Genomic DNA, 26,081 nt, shown 5'->3' on the forward strand with positions numbered 1-26,081 from the left:
GAGCATGCAATTTAGCTGGGGAGACAAACTTTAATACTAGAGCCAATAAAAGAAGATTACAAAGTAACCGGCAAGTAAGTTTATAATAATATGGGAAACACGACACAGATAACTGCAGTGAAGATATGGAGGAGGGAGCAAAGCCCCAGAAGGCATGTTGCCTCACAGTTGTAAAGTCCCCACGCCGCCACGCATGCATGTCCCTTTCTGTAGCTTTGGTGAGAGGAGATGTGGGAGATTCACAATTCAGATGCACGGCCTTGGTCTTTGCCTACTCATCTGCTAAGTCTGTCCATAGATCACAGATGGAAATGAGGTTGACTCAACAATGTGCTCTCCACAAAGCCATGTTGGTCTCTACCTAGTAATTTATGCTCTTCTTGGTGTTTGCAAATCGATTGGTATTATGGGATGTAGACAGATCTGGGCCTGGATCCAATAGGTTGGGGGATTATTGGAGTGGGTATGTGTGCCGGCACAGGAAATCCTGGAAAAGCAGATTCTAATTTCTATGTATTTTGCTCATTGAATAAAAACATATTCAGGTTGTTGTTTTTTTAAAGCACGTTTAATTACAGTCAGATTGCATTTCTAGGGAATGCTGTATTTCATATTACTGCCGACAGGCCTTGATATTTGCCCAGCCTTCAAGCCACCTTCACTGATTTTGTAACCATAGTCCTTTGTTTCAAAAAAAAGCTTTGCATTTATCCCAGGCCTGTTACAGAGGACTGCTTTTATTGTATTATTTTCTTTTGACAGAGAAATATGTATAGACATTCATCTAGTTTGATCAATAAAAAGGTTGCTACCAAATGTCTTGGGAAAGTAAACTTGATTTAAACACTCAAGTTCATTGTACCTTTAAGGGGGAATTTTTTTTTTTTTTAAAGTTCTTTAGAGGATTGTGAAAGTCTTTCAAAACAAATTAAAAAGAAAACATTTTCTATGATTTCTTTACAGATTCTGGACAATCAGGAAGTCCAAGCCACAATGATCCTGCCAAGAACCCCCCAGGTAAATATGTGTCCCAGGACGTTTGCAATCTGACATTGTTGGAGAACAAAGGCACCACTGTATAGATAAACAGCCCATAATTGGTCAGTTGCCTATTTTGTTCTGGCAGGCAGGTCTGATCGGGACAAGATGTGATTCTGTTTAGGCCCTTTGCAGTGACAAATACTTCCATATTGGCGTCATCCGTATTTACCTAATCACCAATGTGTTTTAATCTTTGTTGGTGTTTCTTTGTAAATGACTATGCATGTATTTTGGTGCTAGATGCTAAAAGTCATGCTGTTTGAAATTCCCACTCCTCCCTACAGCATACACACACACACACACACACACACACACACACACACACAAATAAAACCTTTAAAGTTTTCTTTGAAAATTCGTAAGAAAAAGTAAGTTTTTTCCATATTCTTATTACAGTTTATCAAATTTCATTACTCTAAAAAGGGTGGGGTGGTTTGATTCCCCCTCCCCCATGGAGGTTTTTGAAAAAGAGTTTTTATTCCTTGAGGCTTGTATTGGATCCCCAGAATCAGGAAATAATGAAAGTAGGACTTTTGCTTTAGTATAATGTATGCCAAATACCCTCTTTATTTTCAAAAGTTACTCCAGATCTGAAAATGGGCTTTAGTCACTTGGCTGTCTGCAGTTTTGTTGCTATAAAATCTGAGCATCCAGCATTTTGCTTTTGATTTAGGAGTAGTGTTTTTTCTCATGAGGTGAAACAAACACAAAGAAGAGTGTCTAACATTTCATTATTGCACGAATCTTAATTATATTTGTGACTTGATAAAAGAGTGTGAAAGGAATAAAATAACAAAAACAAAACAAACAAAAAAGCCCAAGTCGGTGAAATATGCCCAAACTGCCTCTCCCAATTCGCTTCAATCTTTTATTTGAAAACAAATCAAAAGGTTTAGGAACTGTATTATTAATTATTTCCTCAGGTAGACTTAGTTTTGGGGCTCTCTCATTGTTTCATCTTCCTTGGCATAATGCTTAGATAATGTAAGGTTTGAATATTTTAAGAATCCCCAAAATTACAGGAAATGATGTCAGACTGGTCTTATTTAAACTGTTACCATAAAGATACAGTAAGTAGAAATGCAAGTAAAAATGTTAAGCCAAACAAGAATATGTTTTTTTGTGTCTGAGTCTTGCCTAAATTTTCATTTTTACCACAGACAATTAATTTTTTTCCAACTTGGTCTATAGTCTAAAAAATTATATTGTTTGAAAAGTTATCTTAACATGCTTAAAATGTCCTGGTGTGATGCTGTGGGTTAATACGCTGGACTGCAAAGTCGGTTTGAACTGCAATGTTGCCTGTTCAACTCACCAGCTGCTCCGTGGAAACCCTATACAGGATCGCTATGGATTGGAACCAACTCGACAGCACTTAACAACACCAACAATTAAATACAGTTTAAAATGTGAATTAAACTGATTTTTAATTTTTCTACACAATGATTTATTGCTATACCAAACTGATAACAAAACATTAAAAAAAACCTCTGACATTTTAAATGTAAGTACCAGTAAAATGTATTATTTTAATTTTTATGTTCTATAGTAGGAGAGTAGAATGTCAGTTATTTTTCCAGAATGACATCTATTATTCCAAATAAATTCTGTAAGAAATTTCATTAATGTGTAAGTCTTTTAATTCTAGAAATATTTCTTCTTCTTGGTGATTGTCTAGTATTTTCTCTATATGCCTGATTTCAAAAAGTAAATTATTCCCAAATATTTTATAAAAGCCTCTTCACTCATTTTACAAAGAACGGAGACAAAAAATGAGTAGAAGAAAGATTTGATAAGTATTTTAAGTCAGATGAAACAAAGGCTATGTTCTTTGTATTTGAATGACAGCTTGATTTGGAATTAATAAATCTGTTAATTGTTTAGAATGCGTTTCTGAACATGTGCAGAAGGGAAATGTGCTCACCTAAAGGTGTTCTTTACTTGAGCTGAATGAGTAATCTTTGAGTAGTTGTATAATGCCAGAATTTGATTTTTCAATATTTGTCAAGGAGCTTAGTTAAATTGGTCTTTTGCTGGTTTCAGCGTGTTGTTGTTGTTGTTAAGTGCCGTCGAGTCGGTTTCGACCCATAGCGACCCTGAATAGGGTTTCCGAGGCTGTAAATCTTTACGGGAGCAGATCACCTCATCTTTCTCCTGCGGAGCAGCTGGTAGTTTCGAACTGCTGACCTTCCGGTTTGCAGCCACTACACTACCAGAACTCCTTGGTTTCAGCGTAGTATCTTTTAAATGATCTTTGCCAGTAACATGGCAAACAGAAACAAGCTATCAGGGTAGAACAACCTCTCAATATTTTTTCTCTTTTAAATTTTCCTTGGAAATAAAATCCTTTTAAAAGCTATATCTTAGAACTGAATGTATAGAAAAATAGCTGTTATAATTACTGGGAAATTATATATATGTTATACATTTAAATTTTTTGAATATAATAAGATATATATGCATATCAAAATTAAATGTAATATAATTAGAATTTTCTATGATGATTTAAAGAGCTCTGATAAGGTAGTTGGTTACAGGTTGGGTGGCTAACCCTAACATCAGCAGTTCAAATTTACCACAGAAGAAAGCTAAGGGTCCTTTAAAGATTTGCAGCCATGGAAATCCTTTACTGGGTCTATGACTCGGAACCAGCTTGACGGCATGTAACTACTACCACTCATGATGGTGTGTATTCACTCCATCATTTTAACATGTACATTGCATCATTAGATTACGAGTTTAACCACAGCACTTAGTAAGGAATTCTGATTGAGGAAAGTGAGACCACTTGTTTGTTCTACAATACGTTCAATTAAGAGAAGTCGCTAGAAATATTATCTTCTATTTTTACATGTGAAAAATCAGAAATGCTGGTGATATTTTGTTTGTTTGTTTGTTTGCCATCAGTTGGAATAAAGCACACTATTAAGAACTCCTTCATCAGTGTAAGCAGCTTTGGTATTTTGGAGGATGGCTAATCTTTAGGAGGTTTGTTTCTTTGTCTCTGCATTGGCCTTGCCTCAAATGTGAAAGTGCCAAAGTTGAGATTCAGTATCTTGGGAAGAAGGCACAATCCAATTAGAGGTAGATTCAGTCTTCTGCCCCAAGTGAAAACACAGCAAACCAGCCAAACCACCTTGCTACTTGTATTATTATAACAAGGAGAAACTGAACTTTGGAAAAAGACCTCCTCGATGCTAAGCATTTTCTTACCTCTGATCATTTTCTACTAGGAGATGTGCAGCCCATGGAAATTGTTCCTATCCACCCTGTGTTTATTTCTTAACAGCTTGGGAAGAGATGGCAACAATTCAAACCCTTTCAGAGATATGGGCTCTTTCGAATCTGTTCCCCCACTGATGACAGCAAGGTGGAATCCCATCCAATCACCCCAGAAGTGCAAAGGCATATGTCTTCCCACAATGCCCTTTGCTTGGCTTTTCTCCACCCTCAGACAGGATTGTTTGACTTAGAAATTCCAGCCTCTCAATTCACATGAACTTCTGGGGGTTGACATTAATACCTCTCATACAAGTCATTTAGGGCTCTTGATTGGGATTAATACTTAGTGAGCAAACTGAGTACAAGCAAATAAAAGCAACTCATTTTTTAGAGAAGGATATTTGATAGTTTCAATTTTTAAAAACATTTAGGTAATATTTTTTGTTATTTGTTACCTTAGAAAGCATTTAGCTAAAATAAAATAGTCTTCTACACAGAACCCGGGTGTGATGTGGACTGCTAACCACAAGGTCGGCAGTTTAAACTCACCAGCTGCTATTGGAAACCCTATATAGGGTCTTTATGAATTGGAACAAACTCAGTTGTGCACAACAACAGAACAACATCTATTTTTAAATCCTGGGTATTTAAAATGATTAATGAAGTCTACTGTTTGCCCAAAAACTGGAAGTTCATGGCCACCCATCTCCACTTTAGTCCAAAGACTTGGCATTGAAAAGTCATTGTAGAAACCCTAATCTAGCACTCATGGAGTGGCTGTGAGTTGGAGTCTGTTCTTTGGAACTAGCATACTGGTTATTATTTTTGAAAGCACTTAAATGATCTTCCTGGTATTTCCTTATGCTACTTAAGACTTCATATTTTGTTTTTACTTTCAGTGAGAAGGCAGAGATAGGCTCAGTGATCTTTTCAGTGGCAAAGACCTGTAAAAGTCTGAGTCCAGCACCAATAGATCCAAGAACTTGACCTTATTCTTTCTGTCAAGAAGCTATTGCTCATTTCATTTTGAAAACAATGACCCAAATTTCCTTTGCTCGTGATAGAAGTTATATTTTTTTATTCAGCTGTTTTGTGACTATCAGATCAATCCCTTGTTTAGCATATAATCAGAAGTTACTATGTTTACATTCAGGTGCTTTGATAACAACAAATTAATAGTACTACAAGAGTTATCTCTCAACACAGCATCTAACTCTTGTGGCTTAAACAAGGGAAAACCATTCACAAAGGTGTTAGACTTGGATCTCATTTTATTGGTCATAATTGAAAACTCTACCGTTCCTTTTAGGAAATGTGTGATTGCATTGCAGTCTGGTACAAATGAGCATCAATTTGCTCTTTTAGTTCATGTCTGCACATTCATGTAGATTTCCCAACTTTTATCACTTGCTGGAATGGGTGGTATACAAGGAAAACCAAGACAATTTGTTGTTGTTATTAAGTGCCATAGAGTAGGTTCTGACTCATAGCGACCCGGTATAAGGTTTGTGAGGAGTGCTTGGTAAGCTTGAACTGCTGACTTTGTGGTTCAAACCAACCTTGCAGTCCAGCACGTTAACTGCAGTGCCACACAAGGACTCCAAGGCAATCTATTTTTGCCTTTAAGTGTAGTCCAAGCTGATGCCTCATTTTGGAGTCCAGGAAGGCTGTTGTTTTATGTGGACCTCTGTCTTAGTTGGAAATTTAACAAAGACACATTAATCTTGGGGTTCCCAGAGGGATGATGCCACTTTTTGCACATTTTATGATGTAAATTTATGAGGCATTCCAAGTACCACTAACCAGAGTTTTCTTATCTGGAAGCACATGGATTGACGATCCCGCTTTTCTCGTTTGTGTATTTTACAGGGTGCTTGTGCCATCTTTTGTGTTAATTTTTGTATTTAGTATGGTAGAATCTCAGGAAATCATCAGGATCCTATGTTGATTAAGCCAAATTACATCCTATCTGGGATAAGTGTGGGGCCAAATAAAAAAAAATGAATCCTGGATCAGCACTGGACTATTACCCACAAAGTGAGCAGTTCAAACCTATCAGCCGCTTCTCGGAAACCCTATATAGGGTCCCTATGAGTCAGAATCGACTCCATGGCACTTAACATCAATATAGTAAAGGAAGGTGCCCTGGTGGAACTACAGGATAACATCTAGCCCATGGGACTGTTAAGCACAAGGTCAGCAGTTCAAATCCACCAACTGCTCCACCTGAGAAAGATGAGGCTTTCAGCTCCCATAAAGATTCACCTCCTTGGTAACCCTGTGCATGCTGGCTGTGAGTTGGAATTGGCTCCATGACTGTGGGTTTCTCTGTTAACAGAAGAGCTCTGGTGGTGCTGTGAGTTAGGCATTAGGCTACTAACTGCAAGGTCAGCAGTTCAAACCAACCAGCTGCTCTGGGGGAAACAGATGAGGCTATCTGGTCCCTTAAGGCATTTCAGTCTGAGACCTAAGGCGCACTTCTACATTTTCCTGTAGGGTTGCTAGGAGTTGGAATTGACTTAGGGGTAGTGGGTTTTGTTATTGTGTGCATGTTTTGTTTTGTTTTTTAAAAATCTATTCATCGTAGCAATGGGGCCCTGGTGTGGCACTGTAGGATAAGCACTGGACTGATAATTGCAAGGTTGGTGGTTCATACTCATCAACCACTCCTTGAAAACCTTATACAGGGTCACTATGAGTCAGAACCAACTCAGAGGCACTTAACAACAACAAACAGCAATTTGCTAGCCTTGCATTTAATAAATTACTTAAATCCCATTTTGAGATACACTTCTATTTTAAAGATACTGAAATTGAATCCCACAGAAGGTTGTTATGAAACAAATTAAAACCAACCTAGAACTTACCAAGAAAACAAGTGCAGCATCTATAGACTTCACTCACCTTGGTTGGAATCACAGAAACCTTTATTTCTGTGACCTTTTACCACTTCTCTAAAACTTAGAATTGGGAACACATTTAGTATTATAGTTACAGAAACTATAAAACATTAGCCTTGTTATTTACATATGAAAGCAGATACATTTGCATAGGTCCTCCAGGACATCATGGAACAAGTTTATGATTTAGAATATGGTGTTTAAGGTCCTAGAAAAGACAAGACTTACTTGGACACTTTTTACCAGCTGTTTCACTGCACATTCACTCCTTCTCATCTTCCATTTATTGTATTCATCAGAATCAAGATTTTTTTTATATTGTAAATAGGGAAAAATGAACTATTTCATAATATTTTGAAGTAATTTTAAACATTGGCACTGGACAATATATAACAGACTATAAACAGGCTTTCTATTCATAAAAGTATAAATACGAAAAAACACTAAAAGGATTGGTTAACAGTGGTAAGACCTACTACTGATGCAGTAGGTAAACTTGTAAGTACTTCGGGAATGAATTCTGTGCCAGTCAGTGCTAAAATCAAAGACAGTTTCTCTTAACAGATTTGGTTTCAGAAATATTTTTCTTCTTTAACCTCTAACGTTTTTGAAGACACCACATTTCATATCATAAAGTTTACAATATTCACATTTATGATTGAGTTCTGAGTAGAAAGGGGAGAGGACAAAGGGAGTGTTTTGTTCACAGATCATCCTTAAAAGTTGGAAAGGGCACTTAGCCCTCAGTTACTTATTTGTACAAGACACTTTATGGGTCCTTGTAGACAGCCCACTCCTCAGAGCTTGATGGGCATAACAGTTGGCATCATACCCAGCTCTTCAGTAGCTCTAGTCTGATTCGCTCTATTCAGTTTAAGGGGGAAAAATATAATTTAGAAATATTCAACAAGGTCATGAGAGTAGGCAACATTTTTCTATAACTTACCCTTTACCTTCCTTGTTAGGTAGCAAACACTGAGTGCCCACTAGTTGCTGAATTCAGAATTTGATACTACATTCCAGAAGATACTTGTGGGTTCAGTCACTTCAAAATAAATAGACAGTCTTTATTAGGGTGGTGGTGGTGGTGGTTATGTGCCATGGAGTCAGTTCCAGCTCATAGTGACCCTGTATAGGGTTTCTGAGGCTGTAAATCTTTACTGGAGCAGAAAGCCTCATGTTTCTCCCACAGAACCACTGGTAGTTATGACCTGCTGACCGTGAGGTTAGCAGCCTGAGTCGTAACCGCTATGCTACCAGAGCTCCTTACTCGGATCGTGAGGAATATACACCATGCTATGTTAAAACAACTCCTCAGAAAGAAAGGAATTAACACAATGACAGCAACAATGGGCTGAAATATAATGACCTATTTGTGAACTATGACAGTTGTGAGGGTGGCATGGAACTGGGCATGTTTTCATTCTGTTGTCTGTAGAATCTCTGCATCAGAACTGACTCCACTGCACCTAACAACATACACATGTGTATATTTATATAGAAGTACAGCCACATGTAGAGATACACATGTATAGAAATGCGTACATATACCTGCATACTACATATGTACATGATGAGCCCTAGTGGTAAAAGAGTGGCTGTTCAAACCCACCCAGTGGCTTCATGGGAGAAAGGTCAGTGATCTACGCCTGTAAAATTACAGCCTAAGGAATCCTGTGGTACAGTTCTGCTGTGATCCACAGGGTCACTGGGATTCAGAATCAACTCAATGGCACCTAACAACACATACACATATGTGTGCATGTATATGTTAATGATGAAGACTATAATACATACATTCTGGGAGTCAAATATAAAATGCTATGTCCAGCTATTGTCAGGAGTGTGATAGAGTAGAAATTGCATGAACTTGGAACATAGATTTTTCTCCCCAAACCATGAACATAAACAAGCCAGCCAATTCTTGACACTCAGCACAGTGGATTCTAGCTTTCCAGTTGTAAGGATCAAATGGGGGGGACACACTTGGTGAATAACAGGTGCTCTATAAAAGTGAGGGTGCTTTCAACATACTTTCTCTTCCAGCTGGGTTGATCAAGGCTTCCTGTAGGAAGTATCATTTGATATGCAACCAAGTAGAAATGTGTTGACTTATATTACAGTAGCCTTGCTAAGACTTAAGATGACAGACAAAATCACAGGGCAAGATAAGATGCCTAAGGATAGAGTATGAGCTATTATAGAAAAAATACAGAAAAAAACAGATGTTTTCAAGTCTCAGAGTTGTAGGAATTTTTAGATAGTAAATTTTGTTCTGAGCATTTTCGCATCAAAGACAAAAATCAGAATGTTTTGTTACATAGTGTTTAATACTGACATGAGAAAGAATACAAATGTATCTTTAGAGATAGTTTTTCCCCTCCTGCCAAAAATTTATCTTCTCAGCCTCTGTATTATTAACTTTGTATAAAGTTTCCCTAACTTCTTTTTCCATAGTGTTCCTACTTTCTGAAGCCCCTAACTTTTCGATCGCCACTGAAACTTTTCTTTATCCTTTACTCTTCCTGATCCTTTTTGTATACCTCCCTTATACTATTGCCTCCATCCTAACATATTTCTTATTTAAAAAAATAAAATCTTTTGCCTCTCATTCAGACTACCAGTCTCCTTCAATCAAGTGTTCAATCGCTCCTTTATCATGACATGGCATGGAAGGCTGAAATTCCATCTTGAATGTCCTCCAATTGGGTTTGTGTCTACATTGAAATGGTTCTCAACTGCATTCCTGACATCTTTTGGTTTGAGTCCAGTGACTCCATTCCATTCTACTCCTGTTTCCATGATCTTCAGCACTTACTGACTCTATTGACCATGCTCTACTTAAAATGTTCTCTTTCCTTTTAAAACAGGACCTTTCCCAGATCATCCCTAGGCCCTTTTGCATTCTATCACTTGCTTATAATGGCTTCTTCCATCTTTGGAACCAGAATTTTGTTACCAGTACTTTTAAGTATTCTCAGCACATCCTGTGATTTTTAAGAATAATTCCTTTTCATTATTCCAAAATGCATACCTTTGGAACACAGAGATCTAATTTTCAGACCCACATGTTCAACTATATTTTGAACATGTTTCTCTAGATATCTCATGGATAATTCAAATTTAACATTTTCTAATGTAATTTTTTTTTCCCTACCAGAATATCCACTCCCATCCCCTGTATAAGATATTTTAAGACCACCAGCATCTATTCAGGTACTCTTGGCTTAGAGCATCTTGTGAGCTCATGCTGTCTCATTTTCATTCATATTCCATTTTAAATCACTCTTAAGAATCCAATCCTACCTCTAATTTTTCATTGTCCTTATTGGAATTCTAGACACTATTTATTTATTTTCCTGATATGATACAGAAACCTTTTAATTACCTTCTTCTCTCCCAGTTGTGTCTTTCTCTGATCCTTCATAAAATGTAAATCTAACTGGCCAAAAAGCTCACTATGTGCCCATATCATCAATCATGGCTTTAGATGCATTACACCATCACTTACCAACGTCTCATTCTTTGCCCTTCTTCTACAAGATAAGCTCTTTCCCCTGCCAAGACAGCCTTATCAACCCAGCAAATTACTACTCAGCCTTTGTGCCCAAACTAGCCTTAGTATCTTATCTGATGCTCCCAGGCAGGTTTGGACCTCCTGGCCTCCATGATGATGGTTACTTTATATGTAAACTTTTGTTTATACATCTCTCTTCTAATACACAGTTCATTTATTTAGTGAGTAATTTGCTACTCATTAAATCCAGTATCTCTTTTGCTTGACACATTCTAAGAAACATGACTTAAGAAAGCATGGGATGTAAATACTTATAGACTGCTAGTTCAACTTTTTCACTTTACTGATGAAAGAAAAACGAGGCAAAACGAGGTTAAATGACTTGCTCCAGATCTCAGTTGGTTTTTGATCAATGTACCTTAAAATTTGTGTTTTTTATGGGTCAAAACTTAAAGTAGTAATCTCTGGACATCACTAGCATTTTTCTCTCCTGGCATCCCTCTCCTTTCCCTCCTACTACCCTCGATATATAATGCAGTTTACCGTAGTGTACACTGTTGTTTCTGTGAAGTGCTGTTGAGTCAATTCCCACTCATAGTGACCCTGTATAGGACTTCTGAGGAACGGCTGGTACGCTTGAACCATTGACCTTCCTGTTCATTACCACCTCATAAAGTGAACCCAAACATTTCTTTGTCGATATTGGGTCAGATGTGATGCTGCAGGTTACTGCACTGGACTGCAAGGTCAGTTTGAACTGTAAGATCGGTGATTCAACATCACTAGTCACTCCTTGGAATCCCTACACAGGGTCACTATGAGTCAGAATAGATTCAGTCGACGCTTAACAACAACAACAACAATACTTGACCTAAGAAGCTCTGGTAGCTTCTTAGCTACCAAGTGGATTATGTACTCCCTGGTGGATTACAAGCTGGGCTGCTAACCACAACGTCCGTAGTTTGCATCTACTAGCCATTGCGTGGGAGAAAGATGAGGCTTTCTGCTCCTGTGAAGATTTACAGCCTCAGAAAACCTATGCAGGGTCAGATATGAGTTGCATCTGACTCGGTGGCTCATAACCACCACCACTATCATAATGGATCTATGTTATTGTCATTAAGTGCCATAGAGTTATTTCTGATTCATAGTGACTCTAATAGTGTTTCTGAGGAGTGGCTGGTGGGTTTGAACTGGTAACTTGCGATCAGCATTCCAGTGCTTATCCTGCAGTGCCATACCAGGACTCCGTACTTCTGTTTGAGCTGTTGTTAATGTCCAGTGCTGTTGAGTTGGTTCTGATTCATAGCAACCCTGTATAGGGTTACCAGGGAGTAACTGGTGGGTTTGAACGGTCGACCTTGCCCTATACTCAGGATTTCTGAAACTTTAAATATTTACAGGAGCACACAGCTTCATTTTTCTCCATGGTGTTGGCGGGTGGGTTTGAACCTACAACCATGCAGTTAGCTGAGAGCTACTAAGACCACAGGGTTCAGGCTCCGATAAAGGAGGAGACTTCTTCCGCTGCATCTTCTTGCTGTTCTAGGAGCTTAGTCCCCCACTGCCATTGAGTTGATTCTGTCTCATAGCAACCTAATACAGGATTTCGAGACTGTAAATCTTTATGGGAGCAGAAAGCCTCATCCTTCTCCCTCTGAGCAGCTGATGTGCTCGTACCGTTGACTTTGTGGTTTTAGCCGTCCAACATTAACCCCGGTGCTACCAGGGCTTAGTGGTCCCCATCTTTTTCTCTATAATCTGTTTCTCTCAAGTGTCATGTGTTTTGCATTTTGTACACATCAGGGACCGAGTTGGTACACTGTCACCAGAATAATATAAAAATGCACTGAATGCTCTCCTTTCACAAGTCTATGAGAGAAAGACTAGCTTTGAGGTGATAGTTATTCGGGGTTTTCTTAACTTTATGCTTATTTTTCAGGGTCTTTCCATAGCTGAAGTTATGCTATAAGATAACATAGACTCCAAATGGGTTTTTAATAGATCAAGTAGGCATTACATTTATACTATGCTTAGTTCCAGCAAACTTTTGAAAGGGCTTCCATATAAAAAGGCTGTAATTGTTTAACTTTGAAACAGAAACTGCTGTAGTATATTTTTCCTCTTTGCTGAATGTCTAGGTTCCCCACAGGGAGGGTCAGAATCCCCATGTGAAAAGACACTTGAGTCATAAACATTGCCAGGTTCATTTATGACTAAACCCACAGCTCTGGGACGTGATGTAGGGGTTATCCTTTCACCAGAGCACTCTGGGTTTGCTATGCAATAACCACCTGATCTCGAGTTTCTTCTCAATTTAAATTCTTTTCGCTTCCCCACATTGATGAGGCCTGCCGTTTGCATCATACAGCTACAATTTAATAATGCAAAGCATTTTCCTCCTTACAGCTGGCGAGTTGTACTTGTTCTTTATCTCAGATAGAGTGGACTTGCTGCAGCCTAGTTTAGATTACCGAACGCCTCAGAAACTAAGCTTAGTGTACTTACTGTCCTATAGAAAGCCCCTCCAAAAGGACCCCCAATTGTGTAGTAGTGCATCATTCTTGGAAAGAGAGATCAACGGTATAGTAACATACTGCAAGCCAACTAAAATATCAAATGGGGATTGATCTGTTTCTGCCTCATGGGCTTGAAGAATATTATTTACAGGTATTAGCCAGATCTTCGACCACAGTCTCATTTCTTCTTTTCTTTTGTTTAACCATAAAAGAGTATCAACGTATGAAATAATGTAAACTCCTGATCTTGTGCAGGATGATCTAAAGATGGGGTAAAATGATCTGTTGGTGAATTTTGGTAGTTAGACTTTTGTTGTCTTTTGCATATTATTATTCTCTTTGTAGAAAAATTTAAGACTAGGTTATGGTTTGCAAAGTTGTTACAAGTCTTCTTAGGTCAGTCAACTAGTATGCGACTGCTATATTCTAGTACTGGGGTCAGATTTCTGTTTTCACTGTGATGATCTTCATTCTCGACCCCATTTGAGGTAGTCTCTTGCTTCCCCACTCTGTGTCCTGAGCAGACGCTTGATCTCACAGTATTTAGGAGGAAGAAAGGGAGCCATAGAAAACCACTTTGCTTCAGATTTGGTCCAGTCATCATCAACATCATCATGTGCATTTTTCTTGCCATGAAACAGTGTCATAATGCACTGTAAAATGCTGCCCCGTTGTTTATTCTGTGATGCTTAAAAAGTATCTGAGGATTTTAGTTTTAAAATATGGTATTTGGAGTCTTCGTCTCTTTCTAAATGGAACAACTTTCCAAGCAGAACCATATGTTTCTAAATAAGTAAGCAAGGAATGAAAAACCTTATTATTTCCATTAGGGCTACATTAAAGGGTTAGCCTTCTGCAAGTCCTAGTGTGGTCCTGTAGGATAAGCACTGGACTGCTAACCACAAGGTCTGCAGTTCAAACCTACTGGCTGTTTCTCAGAAACCCTGTAAGCGTTGCTGTTAGTCAGAACCAAATTAATGGCACTTAACAACAACAATAACAATGTCCTAGTTGATACCCAGAAATGAACCACAAGAACACTTCTCATGGCATGATATGTAGCAGGAAGTACCTATGAGCATTTCAGAGAGAGCAAATAGAAGGAGAAGTAGAGGGAAAGGGATGAGGGCACTGATGCATTACTCTTATAGCACTAAGGAGAAAGGTAAATTTATTTTTAAAAAGAAAACTGAAGAAATGTTTACACACCATCCCTTTAACTGTATCACCTATATGATTTAAAACATTTCCCCATCTCTGTACCATGCTGACCTCAGTTAGTAATCCTGGGGATCCATCTAGTACTGAATGGTGGTTACTTCAGTAATGTGCAAAGCAGACTTCATTCCCCTCTTATGCTTTAGAGGTTCCCACTCTCAGTTCAAGTCTAACTTGTAGCCTGACATATAATATGCTGGAGGTGGTGTGCTGTGGAGTTGGTTCTGACTCATAGTGACCCTGTATAGGGTTTCCAAGGAGTGGCTGGTGAGCTTGAACTGCCAACCTTGTGGTTCAAATCAACTTTGCAGTCCAATGCATTAACCCACAGCTCTGTAAATCATAATGGGAGCAGAAAGCCTCATCTTTCTCCCACGGAATGGCTGGTAGTTTTGAACTGCCGACCTTGAGGTTAGCAGTCCAACTCATAACCACTATGCTCCCAGAGCTCCTTAACATGTAATGTAGCCCTTCAATACTTGCTACTTGCTTAACCATTCACTGCCTAGGAGGGTCTGCTTTTAGCCACAGCCAGATGCCTCAGCTTTGTGTCTTTACTCATCTTGATTCTCTCTGCCTGAATTCCTGTACCCCTCTGTCAAGGCCCTGGCCACTGGATTGAGGTCAAGTACTTAGCACAGACCTGGCTGTGTATTGTTGTTGTTGGTAAATGCCATCGAGTCTGTTTCTACCCATTGTGACCCTGGATAGGGTTTCTAAGGAGCAGCTGTTGGGTTTGAACTGCCAACCTTGTTGTTGTGCCATTGAGTCTGTTCTGACTTATAGTGACTCTGGTTAGGGCTTCCAAGGAGCAGCTGGTAAGCTTGAACCACAGCCCTTGCAGTTCAAACTGACCTTGTATTCCAGTGCATTAAGCCCCAGCGCCACACCAGGACACCTGTTAGCGCCGCTGAGTCAGTTCCAAATCACAGTAACCCTGTATTGGGTTTCCAAGGAGTGACTGGTGAGTTTGAACCACTGACCTTGTGGTCCAGTGCTTTATCCCACAGTGCCCCATGACCTCAGGAGACACAAACTAAATAAATGATGTTGTTGTTAAGTGCCGTGTAGTCTTTTCTGACTCTTAGTGACCCTGATAGGGTTTCCCTAACTTTAATTCCTTGCGAGAGCAGAAAGCTTCATATTTCTCCCATGACTGATTGACTTGAACCTCTGATCTTTTGGTTCGAGTTCCAGTGTTTATCATAGACCTACTGAGCTCCAAAGTAAATGATAACCATTATTCAGTTATTGAACACAGTGACTCTGTAGGATAAGCACTCGTTTGTGAACCACAAAGTTGGTGATTCAAGCCCACCAACCATGGGAGAAAGATGAGGTTTTCTGCTCCCACAAAGATTTACAGCCTCAGAAACCCTATACAGGGTTGTTGTTGTTGTTGTTGTTGTTGCTATGACTCAAATCCTGCCTGATGGCACTTAGCAGTATTCAGTTGTTGTTGTCATCATCATTGTTGTTATTTAAAGTTATATGATTTATTTAGGGCTATACAGTACATAAGTGGTAGATCAAAGATTCAGATCTAAGTCTGTGGACTCTCAAACCCTCATTCTTGATCCGGATTATGCGTTTTCTTGACTGTAGCCAAGGGAAAACCATATACTGTTCTAAAGACTACATCTGGATAGAGTGTCTTTTAAGTCAGGGTTGTTGTTGTTGTTAGGTGCCATCGAGTCTGTACTGACTCATAGTGACCTTATGAGAACGAAACACTGCCCGATCCTGGGCCAGCCTCACTACTGTTGCCATGCCTGAGTCCATCAATGCTGCCACTAGTCCCATCCATTCCGCTGGGGGGCTTCCTCTTTTTCTCTGACCCTTCTTCGCCTTACCAAATATGATAGCCTTCTCTAGTGACTGGTTAGGGGTAGTGAGCCCTTTTTCTGCCAAGAACCACTGGATAGCATCATTTGCAATCAATACAAAATGATTAACTTAAAAATTAGCCTGCTCTATTTGGTCAAACATATAATTAACTCACTTCTAGGATTGCAAGGTCAGTTTGAACTGCAAGGTCTGAGGTTCAACCTCACCAGTTGCTCCTCGGATACCCTATACAGGGTCGCTATGAGTCAGAATCGACTTGAAGGCACTTAACAACAACAATAACAATGTGCACTCGTGTGTTGCAGCATGATAATATGCTGGACCACAAGGTCAGCAGTTCAAACTTACCAGCCACTCCTCAAACCCTATATAAGGTCACTATAGGTTGGAACGGACTCAACAACAATAATAGGGCACATTATGAACTCTTGGTGTGGTGTTCTAGGATCACCATCAGACTGCAAACAACAAGGTTGGCAGTTCAAACCCACCAGCTGCTCCTTGGAAACCCTACACAGGGTCACTATGAGTCAGAACTCACTGGAGGACACTTAACAACAGGGCACATTTGAATCCCAAAGTTTGTTGCATATTTGAATCACTTTGGAAGTTTTAATAGATACTGATACCTATGCCCCACCCCTCCTGACTGACTCAGAATGTCTGTGAGAGGGAGCCAGACATTTGTTGTTTTTCAAGAACGCCAGGCGGTTACAAAGTTCAGCAAATTTTGGGAATCATGTTGCTAAGATTATGGGTCTACTCAGGTTTTCCACTTCTTTGGTTAATTTGTGTTACTTTTCTTTTACTAAGTTTTCAGCATTGTGGTCAATAAGTTGCATGCATTATTCTCTTTTAATTCTTTAAATATATTTGGTTTCCATGGTTATGTTTTCTTGGACTTGTGTATTTTTGCTTCTTACTTTTTTTACTTAGTCATAAGGCTTCCAAAATGAGTTTTCCTTTTTTTTTTTAAACTGGTCTTTTCAGAGAATCATCTTTTATTTATTTATTGTTTTAACTATTTCTCTATTTTCCATTTTGATAATTTCAGCGTTTATTTTTAATTCTATCATTAAAATTTTTCTTGAGTTGTTTTATTGTTTCTTTCATTGTCTTAATTAGCTCCTTTTTTCCTTTTCATTGCTTTTATAATTTCTCTTGATTTTCTCTTTACTTACTGACATTTTCTTAATTTCTAGGAAGTTTAGAAAGTTTGGGCATTTTTTGTTATTTATGCTTAATTTTATTTGCTAAATATGAGGGAGTGGCATGAAAATATCTCTAAAGTACATCTTTTTTTTATTTAAAAAATTTTAAAGTTTTTATTGTGAATTGAGTGATAGTTTACATGGGAGAACATCAGCTTTATATTCATCCTATTGTATTTCTCAAGCATTTCTTAAACTTCTCTCTTTGGGCTAGGACATGATCAATTTTCATAAATTTCCATGGTTATATAAAAAACATATAGTTTGCATTTATAAGTGATACAATTAATTTTGCCTAGGACAAGATCAATTTTCATAAATTTCCATGGTCATATCAAAAATATATAGTTTGAGTTCCGGTTTTGGCTGTGGCAGAGACAGCCAGGTAGGAAAGGCTCCATGGGTGATGGGTTGAAAACCCAGATAAGCTGTGATCACGGAACACCACCAGAGCTCTGGATCTAGCATAAGGTTCAGGGTGTCAGTTTCCCACACACACATAAGTGGAAAAATTATGATAGGAAGGAAAATGCTATGAGTTAGGAACTACTGGAGACCAGACTCCCTCTGCTGCCACCCCGCCCGGGCGGAGTTCAGAGGGCGGGGCTACAGCCAGAGCTGCACAGAGCTGAAAGGGGAAAGGAAGAAACTGAAGTGATGGAAGCCAGAACTAGCGAGCTGGAAGACAAATCTCTCAATATTGCTAAGATAAAAGAGCAAGCAGTGAAAAGGATTAAAAAATCTGCAGAGTCTAAGGTTCATGTTGGATAACATGAAGAGGAACAACTTAATAATTATTGGCATTCCGGAACAGGAAGAATCAGAAAAGTCCACAGAGGAGATCGTTGAAGAGCTTCTGGAAGAAAATTTCCCTAACATCTTGAAAGATGAGAAGATAACATTCAAGAAGCCGAACATACCCCAGGAAGGATAGACCTCAAAAGAAAGTCATCAAGACATAAAATAATCAAACTCTCCAAAATCAAAGACAAAGAGAGAATCCTAAAAGTGGCCAGATAAAAGAATAGTGTCACTTACAAAGGCAAGCGAATCAGATTAAACTCTGAATACTCAGCAGAAACCATGCAGACAAGAAGGCAATGGGAAGACATATACAAAACCCTAAAAGAAAAAGCCTGCCAATCAAGAACCGTCTATCCAGCAAAACTGTCAATCAAATACGATGGTGCAATCAAAACATTCCAGGATAAACAGAATCTAAGAGATTTTGTCAAAACCAGTCTTGTACTTCAAAACATCCTAAAGGGAGTTCTTTGCACTGAAAACCAAAAGAACAGACAACAACCAGAGATTGACAGGTATGGCAACACTGCCTGGAACTCAGTCGACAGATAGCAGAGTTCAGACGAGAACAAAACTACAGCAGCGAATTCAAAGGAGTTGGGAAGTCAACCGAAGATCAAAGTAACATCAGTGTCAAAGAAGGGAAAATGATAGGAACAGAGATCCAGGTGGTGAGGATGTCAGGTAGATTACAGGATACAATGGATTGTCTTAAATGGAGAGAAAAGTTAATAGACTATAAGGTAAACTATAAGAAAGTTAATATTTCACTACTTACCATGAAAATGAACTTCCAAGCATAACAAGCAAACATGAAAACTAAGAAGAAATTGACAAGAAATAGCACAAAAAACAAATTCTGCACAAGAAGGCATGCAGAACAAAGGAACAAACAGCACTACCAAAAAATTAATATAATGGAAGCAATTAATTCATACCCATCAATAGTTACATTGAATGCCAATAGATTGAATGCACCAGTGAAGGGACAGAGAGCAGCAGATTGGATAAGAAAACAAGACCCTTCAATATGCTGCCTGCAAGATACACACCTTACACACGAAGACAAAATCACACTAAAAGTTAAAGGATGGAAAAAAACATACCAAGCTAACTGGAACAATAAACTAGCAGGAGTGGCAATTCTAATCTCTGATAAAGTAAACTTTAAGACAAAAACCCAGCATAAGAGGTAAAAAGGACACTATCTCATGATCAAACGGTCAATTGAGCAAGATGACATAACCATAATAAGTATCTACGCTACCAATGAAAAAGCAAACCTTACTAGAAATGAAGAAATAAATAGATAAATCTACAATTATAGTGGGAGAATTTCGTACGCCACTTTCAAAAAGGGACAGAATAACCAAAAAGAAACTTGACAAAGTTACAGAGGAACTAAACAGTCAACTAACTTGACATCATAGACGTGTACAGAGCATTCAGCCCAACAACAGCACAATATACTTTCTTCTCCAATGCACATGGAACATTCTCCAGAATTAACCATGTGTTTGGTCACAAAGCAAGCCTCCATAAATTTATAAACATCAAAATACTACAGAGCATCTTTTCAGACAACAATGCTATAAAACTAGAAATCAACTATAAGAAGACTAAGGAAATAAAGTCGAATACATGGAAAATGAACAACACCCTGCTGAAAAGCAACTGGGTAAAAGAAGATATTAAACGTGAATCCATAAAGTTTCTAGAAACAAATGAGAATGAAAACACAACATACCAAAATCTTGGGACACGGCGAAAGTGGTGCTGAGAGGACAATTTATTGCCATAAACACACACATCCAAAAAGAAGAAAGAACCAAAATTAAAACAGTAACACAGCATCTCCAACAATTAGAAACTGACCAACAGAGGAAACCTACAGTCAGCAAAAGAAAAGAAATAATAAAGATAAGAGCAGAAATAAATGAGATGGAAATTAGAAAACCCATAGAAAGAATCAACAGGACTAGAAGCTGGTTCTTTGAAAGGATAAATAAAATTGACAAACCACTGGCTAACCTAACAAAAGAAAAGAGGGAGAAGACACAAATAACTCGCATTAGAAACCACACGGGCAATGTCAAAACAGAACCAAACGAAATCAAAAGGATAATAACAGAATACTATGAAGAGTTGTACTCTGACAAATTCAAAAACTTAGAAGAAATGGATGCATTTTTAGAAAAACACGACCTACCTAAACTTACACACAGTGAAGTAAAAAACTTGAACAGACCCGTAACAAAAGAAGAAATTGATCAGGTCAGCAAAAAACTCGCAACCAAAAGAAGTCCAGGCCCAGATGGCTTCACTGGTGAATTCTACCAAACATTCAGGGAACAGCTGTCACCAATTCTACTCAAATTATTCCAGAATTTAGAAGAGGATGGAAAACTTCCTAATACTTTTTATGAAGTAAGCATAACCCTCATACCAAAACCAGGGGAGGACATCACTAAGAAAGAAAACTACAGACCAATATCCCTTATGAACATAGATGCAAAAATTCTCAACAAAATCCTAGCCAACAGAATCCAGCAACACATTAAAAAAAAAAAAAAAAATCATGACCAAGTGGGTTTCATAAAAGGGATGCAAGTATTGTCAACATTAGGAAAGCAATCATTGTAATCCACCACATAAATAAGAAAAAGGAAAAAAAAACCCACATGATCATATCGATTGATGAAGAAAAGGCATTTGACAAAATCCAACATCCATTCCTGATAAAAACACTCAACAAAGTAGGAATTGAAGGGAAATTCCTCAACATAATCAAGAGCGTGTAAACAAAACCAAAGCCTACATCACTCTCAATGGAGAGAAACCGGAAAACTTCTCTCTTCAAACGGGAACCAGACAAGGATGCCCTTTGTCACCACTTCTTTTCAATATTATTTTTGAAGTATTAGCCAGTGCTATATGGCACAATAGGGAAATTAACGGCATACAAATTGGCAAAGAGGAAATAAAACTCTCTGTATTTGCAGACGATTTGATCCTGTACATAGAAAACCCCAAAGACTCATTAAAAAAGCTACTAGATATCATTGGAAGATTCAGCAAAGTGGCAGGGTATAAGATCAACATATAAAAATCATCAGTTGGATTCCTCTGTAATAACAATGACAGTGCTGAAAAGGACATTAGGAAAGCAATACCATTTACAGTAGACACCCAAAAGATGAAATATTTAGGAATAAATGTAACCAGAGAAACAAAGGACCTATACAAAGAGAATTACAAAACACACTACAAGAAACCAAAAGAGACTTACAAAAGTGGAAGAACATACCATGTTCCTAGATACTCAACATTGTGAAAATGTCAATACTACCCAAAGCTATTTACACATATAATGCAATCCCAGTCCAGATTCCAGTGACATTCCTCAAAGAGATGGAAAAAACAATTACATACTTTATATCGAAAGGAAGGAGACCCAGGATAAGCAAAGCTGTGCTCAAGAAGAAGAACAAGGTTGGAAGTCTCTCACTCTCCGATTTCAAAATCTATTACTTGGCTGCAGTGGTCAAAACAGCCTGGTACTGGTACAATGAAAGATACATTGATCAATGGAACAGAATGAGAATCCAGAAATTAATCCATCCACCTACAGCAAACTGGTTTTCCACAAAGTGCCTAGGTATGTTACATGGGTATGTTATAGATGGTGCTGGCAGAACTGGAAAGCGATATGCAAAAGATTGAAACAAGACCTTTACCCTCACGCTAACTTAAACAAAAACCAACTCAGCATGGATTAAAGACCTAAATGTGAATCCCCAAATTATGAAAGTCATCAATGAAAAAATAGAGACAAATGTGAGAGCTGTAATACAGGGAGAGAATACATAGACTACCAAACATTTTGAAAAGTACACAAACAAAAGTAGACAAAATAGATGAGTGGAACATACTAAAAATTAAAAACTTATGTGCATCAAAAGACTTCACCAGAAGAGTAAAAAGGGAACCCATAGAATGGGAAAAAATATTTTACAATGACACATCAGACAAGGGACTCATTTGTAAAATTTATAGGAAACTACAACACCTCTACAAGAAAAAGGCAAATAACCCAATTTAAAAATGGGCACAGGACATGAACAGACACTTCACCAAGGAAGAGATCGGGGCAGCCAACAAACATATGAAGAAATGTTCACTATCACTAGCCATTAGAGAGATGCAAATCAAAACAAAAATGAGATATCATCTCACACCAGCAATAACAGCAAAGATCAAAAAAGTAGAGGACAATAAATGCTGGCGAGGATTGGGAGAGACTGGGAGACCCTCCTACATTGTTGACAAGATTGCAAAATGGTCCAACCTCTCTGGAAAGCAATATGGTGCTTCCTCAGAAGGTTGGAAATAGAAATACCTTATGATCCAGAAATTCCTCTACTTAGTATTTACCCACAAGAAATATGAGCCGTAACACGAGTAGATATATGAACACCAATGTTCATAGAAGCACTATTTACAATAGCAAAAAGACGGAGACAGCCTAAGTGCTCATCAATCGAAGAATGGATAAACAAACTACGGTACATACACACAATGGAATACTATGCTACCTTGAAGAACATCAAGGAAGCTGCAAGCCACTGCATAACATGGATGAACCTTGAGGACATTATGCTGAGATAAATTAGTCTGTCACAAAAGGAGAAATACTGCATAGGACCATTATTGTAAAAGAGTAAGAAAAAGAACCCACACTATCGGGAGAAAAAAAATTATATATATATTTGCTGATCACCAGGATGTATGGATGAGAGGAGGGGAGGGAGGGGAAGGTAGAGCACAGGGTGGGGAATAGATACAGGATAACTTGGGTGTGGGTGGGGTGGTGAGGACAATACACAAGAAGCGGGAGAGGAATGAAAGAACAAGGCTGATGGGATAACAGGTTCGCATGGGCTAAGTGGGACAGAGCTAAATGATGATGTATGCATAACCTTGGAACAACAGGTCTCCAGGATACAGGGATTGAGGCATGGTTTGAAGGGGTAAAAGAGGGGAATAATGTTAAGATGCTTGGCTGTCTTTTGAATCTTGGTTTCCCTTGCCTACCATTGTAAAATGTGGGAGCTCTGGTAGCATAGTTGTTATGAATCAGGCTACGAACTGCAAGGTCAGCAATTGAAAACTACCAGCTGTCCCTTGGGAGAAAGATGAGGTTTTTGCACCTGTAAAGATTTGCAGCCTCGGAAACCCTGCACAGGGTTGCTATGAGTCAGAAGCGACTCCACGGCATATAATCACCACCATTGTAAAATAGACACTTGAGGAGGGGAGAAAGGAATAGCCAGAATCGTCACTACAGAAAGCTTGTAAGTCTGTCTTCAGCCTATTTACTGATTGTTGTTGTTGTTGTTATGTGCTGTGGAGTCGGTTCAGACTCATAGCGACCCTGTACAGTCGGTTCAGACTCATAGCGACCCTGTACAGGGTTTCCAATGCTTTAAATCTTTACGGGAGCAGAAAGCCTCATCTTTCTCCCACAGAACAGCTGTAGTTTAGAACTGTTGACCCTGAGGCTAACAGCCTGATTCGAAACCACTATGCTACCAGAGCTCCTTATAAGTGATTGGAATACCTTAAAGGGGGCTAGAAGTTGCCCAGTGAAAGAGGATTCCTGTGGAGCCTTTACATTGCACAAGACTATTGGTGGAATCCAGAATCCCATCCAGAACTGGCTGAGGTAGGAAATTTCCACTAGAAAGGATGAGTAGACCAGCCTGGAGCGTCTAGAAGAACAGAAGATACGTCGTGAAAGAAAGACCAGAAGGAAAATCCTAAACTATAATGGCAGTCTGATTGATTATTACGAGAACAAATAAGCTATTCTCCAGGGAGTCATCAATGCAAGTGGTCATACCCCTAAGAGCAAACCCCCTTCCAAAACTGAGACTCAAGTGGAATCCATGAGCAGGCATGTGGTCTGGCTGGTAACTACTTTGGTCACCGATACGGCTAAATTCAATAGACTGGTGGAGACCTGGATGGGCCAGCAGTATGGCAAGACCTGGGAACTCCTGGGCCCAGAGGCAGTGACATGTCCACAGAGCACTAGAACAGAGAGTGAAGCATCCAGCTGATATGAAATGAAGGGAGATGTACAAGAACACCCAGACTTGCAGATAGTACCCACTTGACCTGGCTTCGATGGCTGGATGATCAGAACTCGACTAGAAGAAGAAAGAAGGGGGGAGGGGAGTAACCTGCTACATTTTGATGATCTTTACCTATACTTATGGATGTAGTAACTCAAAAAGGGAACAAATCTTTACAGGGAGGATTACTCCCACCCCCTCCTTACACAGGGTTGACAGGGACGGACAATTTAGACATTGATTACCCACAGGGTCGCTATGGGTTGGAACCGACTCGACGGCACTTAACGACAACATAAAGACAAGAAGTGACTAACTTACAATCTTTCAAGAGGGAGCCTAGTTCCAGATGGGGCAGGGGATGGTGGAATCACCACTGAATGATTTCCAATCCGCTGGGACTGGGCTGGCGAAAGGAAATGGGGATAAGACTCTGTGATACAATAGTGACTAACTGCCATCAGGACTGACTGTGAGGATAAGAAATATAAAGGTAGTTGTTTTTTGACAAAAGCAGGAGAGTGATTGATTTTGCAGCCCAGGACCTGAGGTCCCTGGCACCATCGAGTGAGAAGACTGGAGAGTGGGACCCTACCCAGAGAGGCAGTGATGACAGGGATGGAGACAGAGATGATGAGGTAGACTGATGGAGCAGCTGGGTCATTGGACTCAGGGAGATAGAAGGGCTGTGTGCTGGCGGCTGGGGCGTAGGCCTGTGTGGTGTACCCTTTGGTTATATGATGATGTATGGAGGGGATTGTAATCATTGCAATGAGACAAAATACGATAGATAGGATGAGTGTAAATCTGATGTTCTCCCATGTAAACCTCACAATAAAAACTTACAGAATATATATAGTTTGTCTTTTTAAGATATACAATTAATTTTTCCTATTAGCCATGTACCATTTTAAAAGAGATGTGTTAAAATTTCTCACTATACTTTGCATTCCTGTCAAGTTCTTGCACTTCAGTAGTTTTATATTTTGTGTATTTCTGCAAAATATTATTTATACAAGTAGGGTTTATTTTCAGAAATTCTGCATCCTGTTTATGGTTGTTGCTGTTGTTCACTTGCTATCAAGTCAGTTCCAATTCAAAGCGAGCCTCCGTAGGGTTTCTGAGTACACTGATCTTGCTAGAAACGCCTAATTTTTCTCCCATGGAGAGTCTAGTGAGCTTGAACCACCGACCTTGTGGTTCACATTCCTGTGATTATCCCACAGAGCTACCATACTTGGTGCTTTTATGGTTGTTTGCTAAATGCCATCTAGTCAGTTCCGAATCATAGTGAACCTTTATAGGGTTTCCGAGGAGCGGCTCATGAGCTTGAATTTCTGACTTTGTGGTTCAAACCACCCTTGCAGTCCAGCACATTAATACACAATGCCATATCAGGATTCCTGGTCGTGTATATTAAATTCTACAATAGTTATTATTGAGAAACACTGTTTTTTAGCTGTTTAAATTTGCCTGATTTCTCTTTGCCTAATCATTCTGATCAGAAAAGCTTTAAAAAAGTCTTGAGGTAACAAGGGGTAACAAATGAGTATTTCTTTGATGAGAAAAACACAACCATTAAGTCAATAAGTTAGTTTAAAAACAAACCATAAAATATAGTGCTAATGGGAAAAGAAAGCAGGGTACACATTTATTTAAATTTG

The 26,081-nt window shown here is 38.9% G+C and overlaps 1 protein-coding gene across 5 annotated transcripts in view; it reads left to right on the forward strand.

Moving 5' to 3' along the window:
- Positions 1-26,081, forward strand: part of NFIB (nuclear factor I/B) — a 307,135-nt gene that overhangs the window by 166,312 nt on the left and 114,742 nt on the right. For all 5 annotated transcript variants that reach the window (XM_006864489.1, XM_006864490.1, XM_006864486.1 and 2 more), the window contains exon 3: positions 964-1,017. In XM_006864489.1, the coding sequence (XP_006864551.1) occupies positions 964-1,017 (54 nt within the window). The remainder of the gene's footprint in view (positions 1-963; positions 1,018-26,081) is intronic.

The sequence above is a fragment of the Chrysochloris asiatica genome, unplaced genomic scaffold (assembly GCF_000296735.1).
Source record: "Chrysochloris asiatica unplaced genomic scaffold, ChrAsi1.0 scaffold00065, whole genome shotgun sequence".
Classification (NCBI taxonomy): domain Eukaryota; kingdom Metazoa; phylum Chordata; class Mammalia; order Afrosoricida; family Chrysochloridae; genus Chrysochloris; species Chrysochloris asiatica.